Source organism: Rana temporaria, chromosome 13 (assembly GCF_905171775.1).
Source record: "Rana temporaria chromosome 13, aRanTem1.1, whole genome shotgun sequence".
NCBI lineage: Eukaryota > Metazoa > Chordata > Amphibia > Anura > Ranidae > Rana > Rana temporaria.
In genome coordinates this window covers 66,659,740-66,679,506 of record NC_053501.1, presented here as the reverse complement: position 1 = coordinate 66,679,506, position 19,767 = coordinate 66,659,740, and the positions used below count along the sequence as shown (strand labels likewise).

Sequence of the window (19,767 nt, the reverse complement as noted above, 5' to 3'; positions counted from 1 at the left end):
ATAAGACCCGCTCACACAGGGGTGGCACGACTTTGGGGGCGACTCGGCAAGGAAATCTCAAGACAACTTCAGAGGCGACTTGCAAAATGACTTCTGTATTGAAGTCAATGCAATTCGCCCCACGTCACCCTCAAAGTTGTAAAATAACCTTTTTCTAAGTTGAAGCGACTTAAGTCGCTCCTATTAGAACGGTTTCATTGAACAGAGCGGAGCACGACTTGTCAGGCGGCTGAGTCACCTGACGAGTCGCCCCTGTGTGAACCGGCTCTAACAGTTAGGGTTCTCTCACATGTATGCAATACTGTAAAGTTGCCTAACTGCTTGCAATCTGCTTCTGTCGAACACGATTGAGAGTTCCCTGTATGTTACATGTGCTATAGTCTGTAGTACCTGTCAGCACACTGCTCCCATTACCCAGTATGAGCATTTTTTCAGCAAAAGTCTACAGATCTGGGCATAGAGTTAGGTGTAATTAATATCAGTACACTCGCTTCAACCCGATCCACAGATCAGGCATTACTGCAAAAGTAGAACTTGATGGACATTTGTCTCTTTTCAGTTGAAATAATACAGGCATCCCTGCAGTCCATCGCCTCATCTGTCACCCAGTTGCACACCAAGATCAGCACACTGACTGTTGCAGTCTCCGATGTGTAGAAGAGTAGGAGTCTTAGAGGTGAGCCCAGCGGAGACCTCCCTAGACATGGTCCCAGCGCCCTTCTTGGAACTACCACCCACAGGTAATTAGAACAGTGAGCAGCACAATAGTAACAGCATCAAATCTCACTCCAAATTTGTTGAGACTAGCAGTCACATAGCACTTCTATTTTTCAGAAGGAATTCGTTTTTCAGAATACTGCTAAGGCACAATTAACATTTATGAATGTTCCATATACCACAGCAGATCTTCATTTTTTGCCCTCGCTTCTTCCGCGGTGCTGGCATTGCAAGTGTGTGCACCCTGCTATGACGGCTTGCGGCTTCACAGCCAGGTGCGCACTGAGTATGCAGCGCCTCCCCATTGGTCGGGCAATCTTTTGGATCATAATACATAGTTAGTTACTTTGAAAAAAGACACAAGTCCATCTAGTTCAACCAAAAAAAATTAAAAATCATACAATCTCATATACACAATCCTTCACCTACAGTCGATCCAGAGGAAGGTGAAAACCCCCAGCCAAGCATTCTCCAATTTGCTACAGCAGGGGAAAAAATTCCTTCCTGATCTCCCGAGAGGCAATCAGATTTTTCCTGGATCAACTTTACCTATAAATGTTAGTACTCGGTTATACTATGTACATTTCGGAAAGAATCCAGGCCTTTTTTAAAGCAATCTACTGAGCTGGCCAGAACCACGTCTGGAGAGACTCTATTCCACATTTTCACAGCTCTTACTGTGAAGAAACCTTTCCGTATTTGGAGATTAAATCTTTTTTTCCTCTAGACGTAAAGAGTGCCCCCTTGTCCTCTGTGATGAGCTTAAAGTAAATAACTCAACACCAAGTTCACTATATGGACCACTTATGTATTTGTACACGTTGATCATATCCCCCTTAATCTCTTCTCAATAGAGAATAAATTCAGTTCCTCTAATCTCTCCTCATCACTGAGCTCCTCCGTGCAGTTTGGTTGCCCTTCTCTGTCCATGTGACGTGTCCCAGAAGATTGCAAGGAGGGAAGGGAGAGGAAAACTTCCGCTCGAACCACCTAAGCAGTTTGAGCAGAGGTGGGAGAAGGTACCTGTCAAAACTAGGTACCCGTTCTCCCCAAAAAAATGACATGCCAAATGAGGAGTCCTTTAAGCGGTACTTCCCATTTTGGGTGGAGCTCTACTTTAAGTTTCACATTAACCGGTTAAGGACCAGCTGCTGTAAATTTACGTCAGCAGAATTAGCACGGTTGGTCAAAGTAACGTATATATCCGTAACTTTGAAATTCCTGGCGTGCATCTCCCCGTTCTGCCTAGTGATACTGTCGCTGATAGTATGCTCCCTCTCATCGTGAGCAGCGATCAGTCACGTGTCACCCGGAGCCACGCCCCCTAACAGTTAGAATCACTCACTAGGACTAACTTAACCCCTTCAGTGCCACCTAGAGGTTAACCCCTTCACTGTCAGTGTCATTTTCACAGTAATCAGTGCATATTTATAGCACTGATCATTGTAAAAATGACTTTGGTCACAAAAATGTGTCAAAAGTGTCCAATGTGTCCGCCATAAAGTCGCAGTCACGATAAAAATCGCAGATCGTTGCCATTACTAGTAAAAAAAAAAGGTCATAAAACTGATCAATTTACGCTTATTGCGATTTTTACCAAAAAAATGTAGAAGAATAAGTATCGGCCTAAACTGTGGGAAATTTTTTTTTTATAGATTTTTTGGGGACATTTATTATAGCAAAAAGTAAAAAATATTGAATTTTTTTTAAAATGGTCGCTCTATTTTTGTTTATACCACAAGAAATAAAAACCGCAGAGGTGATCAAATACCACCAAAAGAAAGCTTTATTTGTGGGAAAAAAAAGGACGTCCATTTTGTTTGGGAGCCACGTTGCACGACGCAATTGTCAGTTAAAGCAACACAGTGCCGAATCGCACAAAGTGCTCTGGTCTTTGGCCAGCGAAATGGTCCGGGGCTTAAGTGGTTAATAGGGCAGATGCATCATATGCTCTTACTAACATGTCCAATTAGCTTTAACTTTATGTTTATAGGCATGGTTGAACAATCATGAGCAGTGAATAATTAGTAATCCTGTATAATTGTTCTTTATATTACCTATTTCTTTTCATATAAAAGCACATTTGAGTGTTTGTATGTGTATAAGGCACAGGACAGACTAAATAACCTACAATCCACTATGCAATCATGTTTCTTTTCAAACATAGATGGGGCATGTTTTCCTTTTTCTTTTCTTCATTACCTGCTCTGTGAGATACCAGCACCTCCATCAGTCTTTGACCTTCTTCCAGAACCGCATCTTTTAGTGCACAGTGACTGTCCACACTCTGCTTGAAGTTCTGCAAAAGATCATGAATGAGTCAGGATGATAAACACATCTTTCAGTGTTTCACCTTATTTTTGTAATATTTAATATTAATAATAATGATCCTTCTTCAGAAAAAAACAATTATGCAAATCTGCAAACGTATTTCTGTTGATCTCTAGTACGCTGTAGAAGACTATAGTAGAATAATTCCAGAGCAGGACTCACACATACTAGACTTGTGATGACATGAGATAAGGTTTCTAAAAGTGTCCTTCAACCCCCCCAAAAAAAGCTAAAATTTGATAGCTGGTTCTCAAATTTTCCTACGGCAAAAGTTCTTGTCGGAAATTCCGATCGTCTGTATGCAATTCCGATTCTCTGCTCGTCGTAGTGCTGTACGTCACCACGTTCTTGACAGTTGGAATTTCAGACAACATTTGTGTGTATGCAACACAAGTTTGAGACAAAATTCTGTCTGAAAAAAATTCACGTTTTTGTTGTCGGAAATTACAATCGTGTGTACGTGGCATAACACAAGTTACAGAAAAAAAAAATTTTTTCTTTTTTATATTTTACTCTATTCAATTTTACTGTTTTAACACATTAAAAAAAGGTATAGAAAGCAGAGTTTGCTCTTTATTATGTATACATCACATACAAGTATACAATAAACAATGGTATATTTCAATAAGTAGTGGAGGAACTGTTTTGAGGTACTGTACTACAAGGAGGAAATTCATTATTTATTCAGCCAATTTGGCAGGTATTTTTTTATTTTTATGGGGTGAGGGTAGAGGGTAGACCCTAGAGATTCCATGAAGAGAAAGTGATATGGATAGATGGGAATAAATCACAGCATAAAATGTAATGGATGGAGTGGAGAGGATGGTCAGGGGGCTAAGATGTTAGGCATGAGGTGACCTCAATGCTAGACTTAAGGTCATGATTGACCTCTGGAAGAAGCTCAGCTCTCTGACAGTAAAGCCTCGTACACACGACTGTTTTTTCCGGCAGGAAAGCTGCCAGGAGAGCGCTTGGCCGGTAAAACCGGTCGTGTGTATGCTTCATGGCAGTTTTCCCGACAGGAAAACTGTCAAAAAAAAATAGAGAACCTGCTCTCTATTTTCCTGTCGGGATTCCATCTGACTTTTTCCCATAGAAAAAACCGGTCGTGTGTATGGTTTTCCGAGGGTAAAAAAAACGCCCATGCTCAGAATCAAGTATGAGACGGGAACGCTCCTTTTGGTAAAACTAGCGTTCGTAATGGAGATAGCACATTCCTCACGCTGCAAATTATTCATAAGCGCAAATTTACTCTCACCAAACTTTTACTAACACGCGATAACACAAGATCAGCAAAAGCAGCCCGAAGGGTGGCACCATTGAAATGGAACTTCCCCTTTATAGTGCCTTGTACGTGTTGTACGTCACGGCGCTTTGGACTGACGGGATTTTGTATCACAGTCTGTACGAAAGACAAGCTTGGCAGGAATCCCGTCAAGCTTAGCAGAAAACAACGTTTTTTTTCCCAAAGGTGAAAACCGGCTGTGTGTACAGGGCTTCAGTCTTTGTAATCTTCAGAAACGGTAAATTTGTTCCAGTAGTACCAAGTGTTTATCTGATGTATGTTTCAGTGAGGCTGTTAGATCCTCCATCCTGGGAACCTTGTTGACTTTGGCAGACACAGGTTCATGGAAGGTGGGGCTGTTTTGTCCAGCAAAGTGGGATACAAATGTTTGTGGCATTTTTTAAATGAATAAGAGTTTTTCAAGGGTACTTGGGAATAGGAGTCAGGTGTAAGAGGAGTGCTGCCAGGTTGTCTCTCAGGCCAACATCAGTTAATTTGTGTATAATATGAATTACATTGTTGGGAAGGTGGAGGTATATAGGGAGCTTCTGTATGAATGAAACTGGAGAATGCACAGAGGGCACTTAAAGGAGTTCTCTGACCTAAAACTTTTAACTCCCGCTGTGCCCGGGCTGTAAAACTATACAAAATAAACTTTCACTTACCTGCCTACGATCCCCCGTTGTTCCGATATCGCCGTCCCGTTCTCCGGTCCCGGTCTCTTCCGCTTCCTGTGTGTCAGTGACTCATAGTGTGCTCAGCCTATCAGCGGCCGCGACGGGACATTGCTGCGGCCGCTGATAGGCTGAGCGCACTATGAGTCACCGACACACAGGAAGCGGAAGAGACCGGGACCGGAGAACGGGACGGCGATATCGGAACAACGGGGGATCGTAGGCAGGTAAGTGAAAGTTTATTTTGTATAGTTTTACAGCCCGGGCACAGCGGGGGTTAAAAGTTTTAGGTCAGAGAACTCCTTTAAGCAGCACTCAAAGATGTTTTACATTACCTTTCTGTGAGTGTTTTTAACTGCTTTTGTACCGCTTAATACTGGTGTTACTGCACTTAGAAGCTCCTCTCTTTCTATTTCTATTTACATTGTTGGGATAAAGGTTTTTTAACTAAACAAAAAAAAACTGACCACTGTAAGCAGTCCAATTAGTGTTTAATGGTTTGTCAACCCCATAACTGACACATGGTGTCACTAATCACAGCCTTGTCCCAGCTCACCATTTAAGTTGTGTCTTTTAGCTGGTCCAAAATGATGCAGGCCTCCTGGATGATGAGCCACTAGTGGAGTGAAAAATCTATAGCTCTCCAAAGCCTATCCTAGTGCCACAAACACACAGGTCGGAGAGGTAGAGGAATAGGAGGTGGAAAAGCTGGAGGTGGATGAGGGGTAGGAGGTCACATTAGCAATGCTTGCCACCTACTACCTCAATGCAGCAGCACCTCTACCTCTCCTTTCAGGCTTGCATGTAATTTTTTTTTTGGTTAGTCATGATTTTGGATTTCTAGCACATACATACCCAAAGTTGAATATTTTTTAAATAATGTGGGATACAGGGATGTGGAGATGTGGTTTTGAAGTGTTTTGCGCACTCTGTTTTAACATTTTAATAACATTGTATGATAATGCAGTGTGGCACTGCAAAAAATAATCTCACAAATCATAAGATTAAACTGTTTTGTTACTGGTCAATTAGTATGATGTTGAGGGGCTTTACCTTTATTTTTTTAAATAAACCTAAACTTTCCTATAGCCTTTTGATCTGATACTGCTTGACAAAAAATCTGGAAGCTGATTGGTTTCTATGCCTAGCTGCACCAGCTTTTGTTAAAGAAAGTTTACCAGACATACTGGCTGGATCCACAGGTAAAAGTGAAAAGGGCTTGAAAAAAAAGGAAAAACAATTCAGGCACCACATTTAGGGTTTAGTAAGCTGCAAGAAATGTAATTCTTGCTTTTGGGTTTAGACGCACTTCAGAAACTCTATGTGTTAAAATGCCTTCTGTGTTTTTTTTGGAAATACTAAAGTTAAAGTGATATCTGGTCTATTAGAGCAGCAGGAGGGGCAATAACATCAGACACATCAGAGATAGTGCAGACCTTTCAGGGGTACTATGAAAACTTTATACCGCACAGAAGGTAGGGATGGAAGTATAAATGGAGGGTTTCCTGGGGAGGTTAGAGATCCCGTCTATTACACAAGCAGAAAGGGATGAATCAGAAACTCCAATATCACTCGTAGAAATTCAGCAGGCAGTAGCAGATATGGCAAATCAAAAGTCGCCAGGTCCAGACGGGCTCCCGACGGAAATATATAAATATTACGGAGAAATACTACTACCAAAGCTCATAAAAGCATTAAATGGAGCGGCCACGGAGGGAAGACTCCCTGCGTCAATGCTGGAAGCAACTATTACAGTTATACCAAAAGAAGGGAAGGACCCCTTAGACCCGGCAGCATATAGACCAATTTCCCTCTTATGCTCCGATGCCAAGATAGTAGCTAAGGTTTTGGCATCGAGGCTTAATAGGCTTATCTCAAAACTGATCCATCCAGACCAGACGGGATTCATAGCTAATAGATCTACCAGCATGAATATCAGAAGGACATTTTTAAACCTACAAACCCTGACAGAGACTGAGGGAACAAGAGCTGTATTGTCACTGGATGTGACCAAAGCGTTTGACAGTGTAGAATGGGGCTATATCTGGAGGGTGCTGGGAAAATTCGGATTTGGTCCGATATTTACTGGCTGGATAAAAATGCTTTATGACAATCCTAGTGCCAAACTTAGAATTAATAATGAATTCTCAAAAAAGATTCTACTGGAGAGGGGGACGAGACAGGGGTGCCCTTTGTCGCCCCTGCTCTTCGCCCTAGCGATGGAACCTTTGGCGATTGCCATAAGGTCAAGCGCTGAGATAACCGTATTTCAAAGGAAGACGGGAGACGAAAGAATCGCGCTATATGCTGATGATATTCTCCTCTACCTGGGAGATACAGAACAATCACTGGTAAAAGATATTGGTGACGAAAGATCCCAATCAATGTATAAACAAAAATCTAATCCCCCTACTGACTAAATTTAAACAAAAAATTTATATTTGGAAACGTCTCCCCCTATCAGTGGCTGGTAGATGCAGCTTAATTAAGATGATTTGGCAGCCACAACTGCTGTATATAATGCATAATTGTCCAGTTTGGATCTGTAGAAAATGGTTCAATAAAATCGAAACGCTTTTCAGAGAGCTAATATGGAAAGGGGGACAACCCAGGATCCGACTTCGTACACTGCAGCTCCCGGTAGTGGAAGGAGGTCTGGCAGTTCCCCACCCTGAGGCGGCGTACACACGATCAGTTCATCCGATGAGAACGGTCTGATGATGGTCTGATGTGCCTACACACCATCAGTTAAAAAAACGATCAAGTCCAACGCGGTGACGTAAAACACAACGACGTGCTGAGAAAAATGAAGTTCAATGCTTCCAAGCATGCGTCAACTTGATTCTGAGCATGCGCGGGTTTTTAACCGATGCGTTTGCATACTAACCTATCGGTTAGGCGTCCATCGGTTCAATTTTAAAGCAAGTTCTAAAATTTTTGACCGAAGGATAACTGACCGATGGGGCACACACACCATTGGTTTGGACCGATGAAACGGTCCTTCAGTCCGTTTCCATCGGTTTTGACCGACCGTGTGTATGCGGCCTGAGAGTTACTACCTATCGGCACAACTGTAACAACTAATGGGATGTAATATCCCGGGGGGGGGGGGGGCACCCCTAACGGGAGAATAATGTTGAATGGAGCTGCACATGATACTATTATTGAAGTATTAGAAGCAGATTCCTTTAGCTATAGGAACCCAACAATAAAAATGATAACTAAAATATGGAAAATGGTTAAAAAACTGATGGGTTATATCGGATTTACTGAGTACACCCCTCTGTGGAATAATATCAACCTACAGGGAATCCTCCAGATAGGAAAGGTGGGGGAATTGGAAATGCATGATATAAAAAGGCTGAGACAACTGTATAAGGGCGACAGGTATAGGAAGTTACTGGATTTGAGGGAGGAATTTAATATCCCGCAACACAAATTTTTTACTTATCTCCAGGTAGGGCATGCCCTTGAAGTCCAATTCAGGACACAAACCCTAGAGTGGAATAAAATGCCCCTATTCCAAAACTTAGTTAAAGTTGGTCCAACTAAGGGACTTATATCTGAAATATAAGGACAGATAAGCAAAAAGATTAACACAGGGTCAAACCTCCTTAAAGTAAGAGAGAGATGGGAAGAAGATATAGGGGAAATAACACAGGAACAGTGGAAGAGAATCCTAGAGATGGGATCAAAGGTTTCAGTTTCACCCCCCCCAAAAAAATCTCCCACCTGATGTTGATAAATAGAGGTTAATTTTACACCTAAGCGCCTGTTCAAATATGGAAGAAGACCAGATGATAAATGTCCTAGATGCCAGGGGCCTGGAGACCCAGTGCACATGGTGTGGCTAGGGTGACCATGTGTCCCAGATTGCCCGGTACAGTCCTGCATTTTGCAGGTCTGTCCCGGGCACCTTAGTTCCAGGACAATACAGTGTCCCAGAATAAAACTGACACAGCCACCCCCCAAGCCAACCTAATGCCCCCAAAAAAGGCCGCCACATCACCTCTTTACTCACTGACAGTACTTGTCCTGGCCAGGAATGCCTAAAGGAGCACAGTCCTCGCCCCATGCTTGTGATTGGAGAAATCATAAATCCCGCCTCTTGTGTCCAATCACTGTGCTGTGATGCGTTACACCACAAGCTGATTTTAGGGAAGGAGGGTGTCCCTGAATGGTAGTTTGGAAATGTGGTCACCCTAGGTGTGGCGCTGCCCGAAGCTGTTTCACTACTGGGAGGGAGTGCTCAATATTTTGAGCGATATATTTGGAACACCTTTGGAGATGGAGGCCACACTATGTGTACTGGGATACAGGAAGGAACGGGAGGAGAAGTTGCAATATTGAGATGTTTGTTTCAAGCCAGAAAATTAATAGCCACAAGATGGCAGGCGACAACGCCATCGGCAGTAAGAGAATGGACCAGGGTAATAAATGAGTCAATCTGTAAAGAAAGAGCAGTCTAAATAAAAAGAGGTAATCTTAAGGACTTTGAGGAAATGTGGAAGCCATGGTTGGAGAAAAAGGTGGCTCCTCTCTAGGGGGTAAGAACTACAGTAGGGGTAGAGAATAACCAAATATAATATCTGATTGAAAAGCCACATGTGGGATATCTTGGTAGAGCTATGATTATGGCAGCCTCTGGACCTAGATAGGGGAAGGGAGACAACCGGGTGATGGAATTGACTTACGAAACCAACAGTAAACAGCTTAATGGAGTAGTATTAAGTGGGGAGGTATAAACAGAGAGGAGGGTTGAGAAATAGTACAATTATAATATCGAAAGGGGGTAAAATAATATATAGAATTCCTGGCCCAGTGGGCTCCTCAACTCCAGTAAATGTTATTATTTGCTTCCCAGTATGCCAATTAAGGTGGTCTCACTTTTTGTATTTGCACTAAGACTATGATATATATAAATAATATTTTTTTCCTGTTTTTTAATGAATTGTTAAAAATGTGTATGAGATAAAAATATAATAAAGAATGAATATATAAAAAAAAAAGTTAAAGTGAGATGCACTTACATTTATAATTTCAATAAAATGCTAAATTAGTCATCATTTAACCTCAAATGTCTTACATAAATGAATGGGAATATGTTCATTGTAATGCTTATAATGTTTTTGTGATACTGGTAAATGTGTGTATGGGATATGCAAATTAATCTTATTGAAAACTCCATTCATGCTACCTTTGAAGATGTGTAGAAATCTAGTCCTTTGGCAAAAGAAAAACAATGTGCACCCACCCGTGTATTAGGCAACGCCTCCATAAATGTGCCCTCTCTAGCCAAAGAATCTAATCTAAATAACAAAATTTTACTTTTGCATCTGAAAAACTAGGTGCTGTGAGGGTCATTGCTAGACCCAGCAAAGGACCTCACAAAACAAGCTACTCTATGAGTAGACACATGACTGCAACCCTCTTCCCCAAATATAACCATTTCCATAAGTAACATTTGAGCGAAGCATAAGGAAAGAAAGCATTTAAAAACCAACGGGAGCAAATGCTCTTTATAGCATGGTGACAAATACTGTAAGCTAAACTCAAGGCACATGTAAAAAGTGACAATTCACTAAATTATGTATTAATGAAAACATCTATATTTGACTCTGCAAAACAACATAAGACTGGGACCTGATAGGTCCCAAGGGAGCACTTGGGACCTATCAGGTATCCTGTATGCACATGCACAGACAGGAGAAGTAAAAACAGAGAGGACCTCATCAGCCTGCAGATCCTTTTCTGTCTAATCAGGGCTATACTCGTTTTGTCTATAGTAGAATAAGGGGAAATTACTAAAACTGGAGCAGCCAGAATCTGGAGCAACTGTGCATGACAACCAATCAACATGAAGCTTTAATTTTCAAAGCATACCTAAACAAGCTGATTGGTTATTATGGACAGCTGCTCCAGTTTCTGTCTGCTTTAGTTTTAGTAAATATCCATCCCCCAGTGTATTTTCATAATGGAAGCCAAATACATAAAACAGTGGCAATGTAGCTGTCTAAAAAAAAAAAATGTAAACAAAAAAATCATTACATCAAGTTTTGTTATATGTATGTGAGTATACAGATTAGGGGTGTAGAACAGACATTATTAAAACTTTATTATAAAACTGTATGAATACCATTCACACAAGAAGTACCAACTGATGGTACTCCAGTTTGGTGATAGGTGCCTGTGAGTGATAATGTTTTGTTCCCTTCCATTACAGAAGATACAGCAAAGGGTTGAATGTGTGTTTGAGATATCTTCATCTACCTAAGTGGCGAACAACATCCATCCAGCACCCATCATGTGGGCCTGGTAGTACAGGAAGATGCACCGAAGGACCAAGTATAAAGGGAGGACTGAACACCAATGTAGACAGCACTAGGTGAACTTCGCTGGCCAAACGCTGATATTTTGCAGCAACACAGGATGCCTTGAAAAGTCAATGTTATGCCGATTCAAGGAAACCTAAAGCCGGCCATACACGGTTCAAATTTCGAAAGAATTTTCTTTCGAAAATCGTATCAAAGAATTTTCGTACGAATTCCGCACCGTTAGTGGGCTGCAGTAAACAGCCGATTTTCGTGTGGCAATCAAATTTGAGAAATCGGACATGTTTGAAAGTTTTTGAAAGACAAATGATTTTCTAATCAATGATGGGAGAATCGTGCGAGAAATGTAATAGAAAAAAAAAGCGCAAGAAAAGAAAATTCCCGGAGAGAAAAAAATATTCCCGGCAACGAAAATTATTTTCTGTAGCAACATGAAGGTTTGGTCGGCCAAATTTCGAAAATCAATGGTGGCATCATCGATCACAAAAAAACGAACTTTCTGATTTTGAAATAAAAATGTGTTCGAAATTCAACCGTGTACAGCCTGCTTAAATGTACCTGCAATCTACGTTGGTGTGCTGGCTTCCCTCTATACTGTCTATATCTATCTGACACTGCATGGTGGGTGAGAGCCTAAGCTGCACCAAAAGAAATAGATTAACCACTTGCCGACCGCCGCATGTATATGTACATCCACAGAATAGCACGTAGAGGCAGATGGGCGTACATGTACGTACATGCCTTTCCGCGGGTCGGGGGTCCGATCGGGACCCCCCCCCTGCTACATGCGGCGGTCGGATACCTGCGGGGAGCGATCCGGGACGACGGCGCGGCTATTCGTTTATAGCCGCTCCGTCGCGATCGCTCCCCGGAGCTGAAGAACGGGGAGAGCCGTATGTAAACACGGCTTCCCCGTACTTCACTGTGGCGGCTGCATCGATCGAGTGATCCCTTTTATAGGGAGACTCGATCGAAGACGTCAGTCCTACAGCCACACCCCCCTACAGTTGTAAACACACACTAGGTGAACACTAACTCCTACAGTGCCACCTGTGGTTAACTCCCAAACTGCAACTGTCATTTTCACAATAAACAATGCAATTTAAATGCATTTTTTGCTGTGAAAATTACAATGGTCCCAAAAATGTGTCAAAATTGTCCGAAGTGTCCGCCATAATGTCGCAGTAACGAAAAAAATCGCTGATCGCCGCCATTAGTAGTAAAAAAATAATAATTAATAAAAATGCAATAAAACTATCCCCTATTTTGTAAACGCTATAAATTTTGCGCAAACCAATCGATAAAAGCTTATTGCGATTTTTTTTACCAAAAATAGGTAGAAGAATACGTATCGGCCTAAACTGAGGAAAAAAAAAATGTTTATATATGTTTTTGGGAGATATTTATTATAGCAAAAAGTAAAAAATATTGATTTTTTTTCAAAATTGACGCTCTATTTTTGTTTATAGCGCAAAAAATAAAAACCGCAGAGGTGATCAAATACCACCAAAAGAAAGCTCTATTTGTGGGGAAAAAAGGACGCCAATTTTGTTTGGGAGCCACGTCGCACGACCGCGCAATTGTCTGTTAAAGCAAAGCAGGGCCGAATCGCAAAACCTGGCCTGGGCATTTAGCTGCCTAAAGGTCCGGGGCTTAGGTGGTTAAAAAAAAGATTTGTTCTTATTTTTTTTTGGTCATTTTAAATCGTAGCGATGGGTGCCAAAGGCCACCACAAGCATAAAGATCTCTAAATCCATCTAAATACTACAACTGTGGTCATGGTCATGTGCCCTTTAGACTTCAGACCTAGATGCACTAGCCACCCGTACCACTATAAATGGTGCATTGCAGCAAAGTGGACCTGCAGGGATTCAAGCCAATTTAATGAATTAAAATAACTAACCAATTGAGCAAGAAACACTAGAAAAACAGGATTCCACCTCAAAAATACATTATCTCTGGATCTAAAATGGTGATAACGGGGAATGAATTTAGATGCCACGAGAAACCATTTTATCCCCAGAATACAAAGTGGTTCTTGCTGTACTGTTGGTGAAACTCTGGAATCCTATGACAAGGCAGGCGACGACAGAAAACACCATGGGTGAATTTAAAATTGGATTGCATACATTTCTTGCAAGAGCTCACATCCTCAGCCGCACTCATCAGTGCAGTTATTGATTTGGGCTATAGATGTTGGGGTCAGGAAGGAATAGTTCTCACCCACTGTGAAGATAAATTGGCAGCTTTCTCATTTGGGTTTTGTTTTATCCTCCTCTTCTGGATCAAATATACTAGAACAGCATTAAAATTTAAAAGGAATATTTTGATTAGATTTGTCTATGTTGAGAGGTCGTACAAATATTGTAAATATGCAAAGGAATGATAGCTTGCATGTGTCCTCACTCTATGAAGAGTTTATATAAAAAAAAATCTATAAATATAGTAAAACTGTCATATATGTCTTTAAATATGTCAGGTAAAACCATAATGTGATTATTTGTACAAGACAAAGGCAAGTTTCCGAGGCGTGTGACTACAATGACCAGACTTGTAGAGTTTCCTCTTTATATCTCACCAGGTGTGTATGGAGGTAAAGCTGGAGGGCCTCTGTTTCAGGCTGAGGAGGGGTCCAGTTCTCTGTAGCTTCCATTGCATCTTGTAACCAGCGGATGAATCTGTCAAGCTTCGACACAAAGCCCTGGGAGGAAAAAGAAAGTCAGTTGTAGATACAACAATAGCACCATCTGCTGTTCTTTTATAGTGATAACAATGGATATAAAAATACATTTGACGAGGCAGCACAAAGAGCCCTGGTGATAAAGTATCCATTGTAAATGAACATATTTGAGCTTGGAATAGTTTGGAGGGGTCGGTCGGTGAAAAACTTTCTGAATAGTGGTTATGGGATACATTATAGGATATAGATATCACTTACTATTTCCCATTTGCCAGTTTTAAAATATAACTAAAGCCAACCTTTTTATTTTTAGGATAGAGTAATTCTGCGTATACACGATCGGAATTTCCGATGGAAAAAGTCAGACAGACTTTTTTCATAGGAAATTATGACTGTGTGTATGCCCATCGGAGAAATTCCATCGGAAATTCCGATGAATTCCATCGGAGTTTAAATATAGAACATGTTCTATTTTACTCCGATGGAATTCTGTCGGAATTCTATCGGAATTCTGTCGGAATTCCGATGGAATTCTGTCGGAATTCCGATGTGCTTTTGGCTTGGCAAGCCCGATCGTGTGTGTGCGGCATTAGGGAAGGTTATACCTCTTTTTTTTGCCATCTGTGCCCCATTGGGGAGATTTCCCTATATCTCTCGCCTTATAGCCAAAACAGGAAGTGTGAGTAAATCCCTCTAAAGTGAGGGAATCCCTTGTTGTCACCAGGGTCACCAGAACAAGTGTCCCTTTTGGAAGATATCCCTTCTCTTCCTGTTCCTAACCCACATTGTAGGATTGTCTTTTACTTTCCTTTCGTCAATAACCATACAGAGGACAAATAGGGAGGATGAATCGCCGTAACGGGGACATAGACTTCACTAAAAACCTGACAGATGTTCTAATCCCTCTCCACTCGATTGAAAAAAAAAAACTTGCCTTAAAGTGGTTGTAAACCCTTACATATACTTAATAAAGTGACTAGCCTCAGGTGATGAAACAAATCCTCCTACATAAGTTGTATCTGTCTATTTGCAGTCTTCCCTTCTCTATAGCCATTAGAAGTGCTGAATTTAAAGCTTGTCTGAAGCCCTGTACACACGGGCCAGAATCTCGACAGGAAAAAAACGTCTTTCCTGACAAGATTCTTGGCAAGAGTTTCTTGCCGCCAGAGTGTACAGACACTCCATTTAAAAGAATCGCTGTTCACATTCGATGCTGTCGCCGCCATCTTGCTGCACCCTACCTATGCCTAGGAAGCTACCTTGCATGCGTCAAAGTCATTTCGAGCATGCGCGGGTTTCCACGGCGACAGGTAAGTATACACACTCTCGGGTTTCTCGGCAGGAAAACACTGCCGAGAATCACAACGAGAAAATAGAGAGCAGGTTCTCTATTTTTCTCGTTGAGATTTTGGGCAGTTTTCTTGACGAGAAACCTGAAAGCCTCGTACACACGCACGGTTTACTCGGCAAGAAAGCCAGCAGTTTTCTTGCTGGTTCTTGCCGGGTAAACCATGCATGTGTACGAGGCTTGAGAGTTCCGAAAAAGTAGGTGGGGAACTGAAGTTCACTCAATCAGATGGAACTCCCTCTCCTGTCACCTTTTTTCTCTTGGTGTCAGAAAAACTTGTCGGAAGTGATTCATGCTGATAGCAGAGGAACAAAGCAGCAGACAGAAATGAAACCCAGTGCTCTTAATTGAGACAAATAAACACTGGGATATGCTTTGTTCATATTTCATGTCTGAGGTTTACAACGACTTTAAGTTATACTCTAATCCCCAAATCCAGTTAAATCATTTAGATTTGGATAGAATGGAGAAGAGCTAGAACCTCTGTCAGTTTGTTTTTTTACTGCTGTCTTTGTCCTTGTTTGGGCAATCTCCCCAACCAGGGCACATTTTAATGCCCCCCAGCCCCAAGTGCACTGGTGTGAACCGAGCCTTAGTGATCTTAATTGAGACAAGTACACACTATAGAGGGATATGTTTTGTTCATATTTCATGTTTGAGGTTTACAACCACTTTAAGTCTAAAGGGTACATTTTCCAGTGTTTCCATTAGCCCGATTCTTTCGGTTCGTGCAATTTCTACTTCCAGTCCCTGTTACTATATGAATGCAATTAGTCACTGCCAATTGCAACCCCATAGGCCTCATTGATGCGATTGTAGCGGATGCCAGTTTCCCCCCAATGCTTGGTCAGGCGCCGCTGACACGGATCAGAGACACAGACTGCAGCTGCTGCAGACTTTTCTCTCCCCTCCCTCTCCTCTTCACGCAGCGCACAGGAGAGCAGGGCTGTACACAGGACAGCTGCTCGATCCACCCCCTGCTTCCACATTGGCTGTGGGAGGACCAATTACAGAAGCAGGAGAGGGAACAATCATGGGACATGTAGTCCTGAGGACCAGCGATCTCATGGAGAGAGGCAGAGAGCATACTCAGGTCCCCAGTATGCCCCAGGTGACAGAAAGAGGAGGAGGAGGTGTGTGATCGAGGGACAGGAGACCAAAAGGAGCCCGGGGCAGACCATGAGAGACCACAAGGCTGTTGGAGTGAGCTTGAGGAGACCACAAGTGGCAGAAGAAGTTTCTCCCTTTCCCTGCTGGGTGAGACATTGCGGCTGAGCAAGGTGGTGGCCCTTGCTGGAAGCAAGCTACACAGTCGGATGCAGATCACCTGTCGCAGACACCCCATCTGCTGTGTGGATACCTGTACAAACATCGCTGGGTCTTTCGGTCGCAAGGTTGCCAGTCGGGCATCCCTCAAGAGCCTGTTCCAGAACATGCGTTTCTTTGGGCCTTGGTGTCGCCAGGATTGGTGAGTGGGCAGAAGCCCATACTAACCATACACTAAAAGAGACACTGCATGCAGACATCTTTATCTTATCCTCTCATCAAAGCCTTCACAGAAGACACTTTACACAAGTTATCCCTTGCTACTGTGAGTTGCTGTACAGAGATCTCTTTGGGCCCTTGTTGAGCTAGCTGAAGATGCCAGATAACTACACTGCAAAGACTCCCACATTTCATTCTTCTGCAACTCCAAAGACAAAATATTGGCACATAATAATGGGGGACTCTCACTTAAAAAGTGTAGTTTAAAGCTGTACAATTATGTTCTGGGCCCGTGGTCTCAAGATTTTAAGGAAGTAGATTGACATACGAGAAGTAACTTTTTCTCCCTTTCATACCTGAGCACATAGGCCATCTTAGGGCCTGTGGGTTGGTTAAATTGTGATTTAATTACATTGCATATTTCTATTGTGCTCAGTTACCTAGTATCAAAGTTTACTACAGGTAACTACCTGTTTCAAGTTATTACTGTCTTGTTTACTGCAAATTTTCTTTGATCTGATACAGTCTGGTGTCTTTTAACCACTGTGTCTGCAGTAATATTTGTTTACCAGGTGTGCTAGAGGGGCCGAGACTGTTCTTGGGGTTGATAGGCAGAACATAGAAACTACTGGGCATCTTAAATGTAAAATATTCCTAGCATGTTCTATTAATGCTATAAGTAATAAAAAAAAAACACTTAATTCACCTCTTCTTGCACATCCCATGACTTTCAAATCAAGACTTATATCACATGTTGCTTCCCTGTCCCTGTGGATTTCAATACATTGGCCGCACAATACGCCCTTTACAAATACGGCTCAATGAGCACATTGGTAACATTAAAAGAGGGTTCAAAGGCCCTCCGGTCTCCAGACACTACCTGGAAGTCCATACCAAAAATCCAGCAGGTATGTCTTTTCTCTGACTTGATAAGTTAAAACTGCACTGGTGGGTCTAGGCGACGTGAGATCTCTAAATTTGAAATGAGTGTGGGTTAAATGTCTTAGATCATTAGGTTCAAATGCAGATGTGGTTAATGCCTTCATTGATAATGCCTAATACATGTATTAAATGTATCAAGTCCTTTTATTTTATTTTTTGCTTCCTCTTAGTTGTTACTTTAATTATGTCAAGTTTGGGGATTTATTTGTCTTTGACATTCATATTTTTATTTTTAACATTTTTTTAATTATTTTTAGTACCTTCAATATTGTTACTGATTTTATTGTTGTAGCATCCTATATCTTGCATATATCATTTTTTGTATTAGTCTGGTGTAATATATGTCATTTGATATTCTCTAAGAATTTTTCCCATTTACTACATTTTTTTAAACATCCACTAGAGGCCCTCAGAGTCCCCTTCGCCTTTGCAATAAGGCTTTCATTGTCATATTTTTTTAGGCTAGAATGTTTTTCCTTTTTAATGCATTTTATTCATCTGGGTATCCGTTATGGACGCTCTGTTTATAAACTGAACTTTGGCATAATTTGTCACTGTAAGTCATAAGCATAATCACGATTATTTAGTTGATATTTAAAACCAAGGCTTGGTTGCCAACATGTTGGTGAATGGGAAGGAGGCTTGAACTTTTCTCAAAATGGCCACCATGTGAAAATTAGGCTTGGTTTTTCAACATTAGTATTTATAGTGATTGCTCAGTGGGTTGCCCGAAACCCAGGAAGATGTCACTTATGACAAAACATGTCGGACAGAGCTATGCGCTGAGGCCATCGTGCCCCACGTGACCCTGGGAGTGCGGGTGAATGAATTTGTGCTTGCCGGCAAACAATTTTATCCAGGCTTTACTGATTTTTATCTATTTTAAGTAGCATTTTCACTTCAATAAACGTTACATACATATCATACTGGTGGAATTTTCTATTTGTATGGTCTATTTTATCTATTTGTATTGGATATCCTACTGTGAGTTTGAACACACCGGAGGACCCACCCTACCACCAGAGCGTTCCAGAGGCTTCCCCATTTATACCCTGCAGAGGTTGTTCTGCCTGCCTGTCTGACCATTCTAGAAATAGGTGGTCCCTATCATCTGATAAGCATCCCTGATCACAGAGTGTGGGTGCAACAGAAGAATCTGCATGAGTTTTAGTGGTGGTATCCCTGTCCAATCAGCTTTGATTTGGATGTATTCATATTTATCATCAGGATTACTTCTGCACATTTAATTTAACTGTTTCTCTTTTATTCTCATCACTTGAAAGATATAAGGACACTTCCTATGCACAGGGTGTATTATGTCAATTTAAGAATTTTATTTTTATATTTGTTTAAATTTTTTACTGTTGAGATTAGCGCTTTTGTTTAATGTATGTCTTGCTATGGTTATATTACATGGTTAGTCGCTGGCAGTCCTTTATCATATATAGGTAGTTTTTTACTGAGTTAGTTTAGCGCGGTATACCACTTTGAATTGAGAAGAAAGAACCTAAAATTATCCTACGGAGGTGGTGCTACACAATTAAATCCATTTATAAAATAACACAGACCAGAATCATTGAACTAATTGTCCTGCTGAACTCTCTGCACAGGTTTTAGGACGCAAAGTAAGTGTACCCTTTACACTTACCTCCTGCTATCCAGTCCAGTTATATTGGATACTGGAACTCATTTTCTAAATAACCTTAAAGCCCCACTCCAGCCAACAACAAACACTTACCCTTGAAATGGAGTCATCAGATACTGCAAGGGTTAAAGGCTCATAAAAGTGGTTGTAAAGGCCTAAGGTTTTTCACGCTAATGCATTCTATGCATTAAGGTGAAAAGCCTTTTGTGCTGCAACCCTCCCTCTTTTTCACCCGAGCCCCATCCTATCCAGCGTTGTGCAGGAGCGCAGCAACTCCAGACGCTGTTTCTTTCTAATTTGGACATTTTGATACCAGCAGGAGACAATG

The 19,767-nt window shown here is 41.5% G+C and overlaps 1 protein-coding gene across 1 annotated transcript in view; it reads right to left on the bottom strand.

The window, feature by feature from the left end:
* The window catches only part of AKAP6 (A-kinase anchoring protein 6), a 311,162-nt gene that overhangs the window by 164,876 nt on the left and 126,519 nt on the right, over positions 1 to 19,767 (bottom strand). Inside the window, exons 5-6 of the mRNA XM_040332843.1 lie at positions 13,918 to 14,040; positions 2,920 to 3,016 (exon numbers count right to left, since the gene is read on the bottom strand). Of these exons, the coding sequence (XP_040188777.1) occupies positions 2,920 to 3,016; positions 13,918 to 14,040 (220 nt within the window). The remainder of the gene's footprint in view (positions 1 to 2,919; positions 3,017 to 13,917; positions 14,041 to 19,767) is intronic.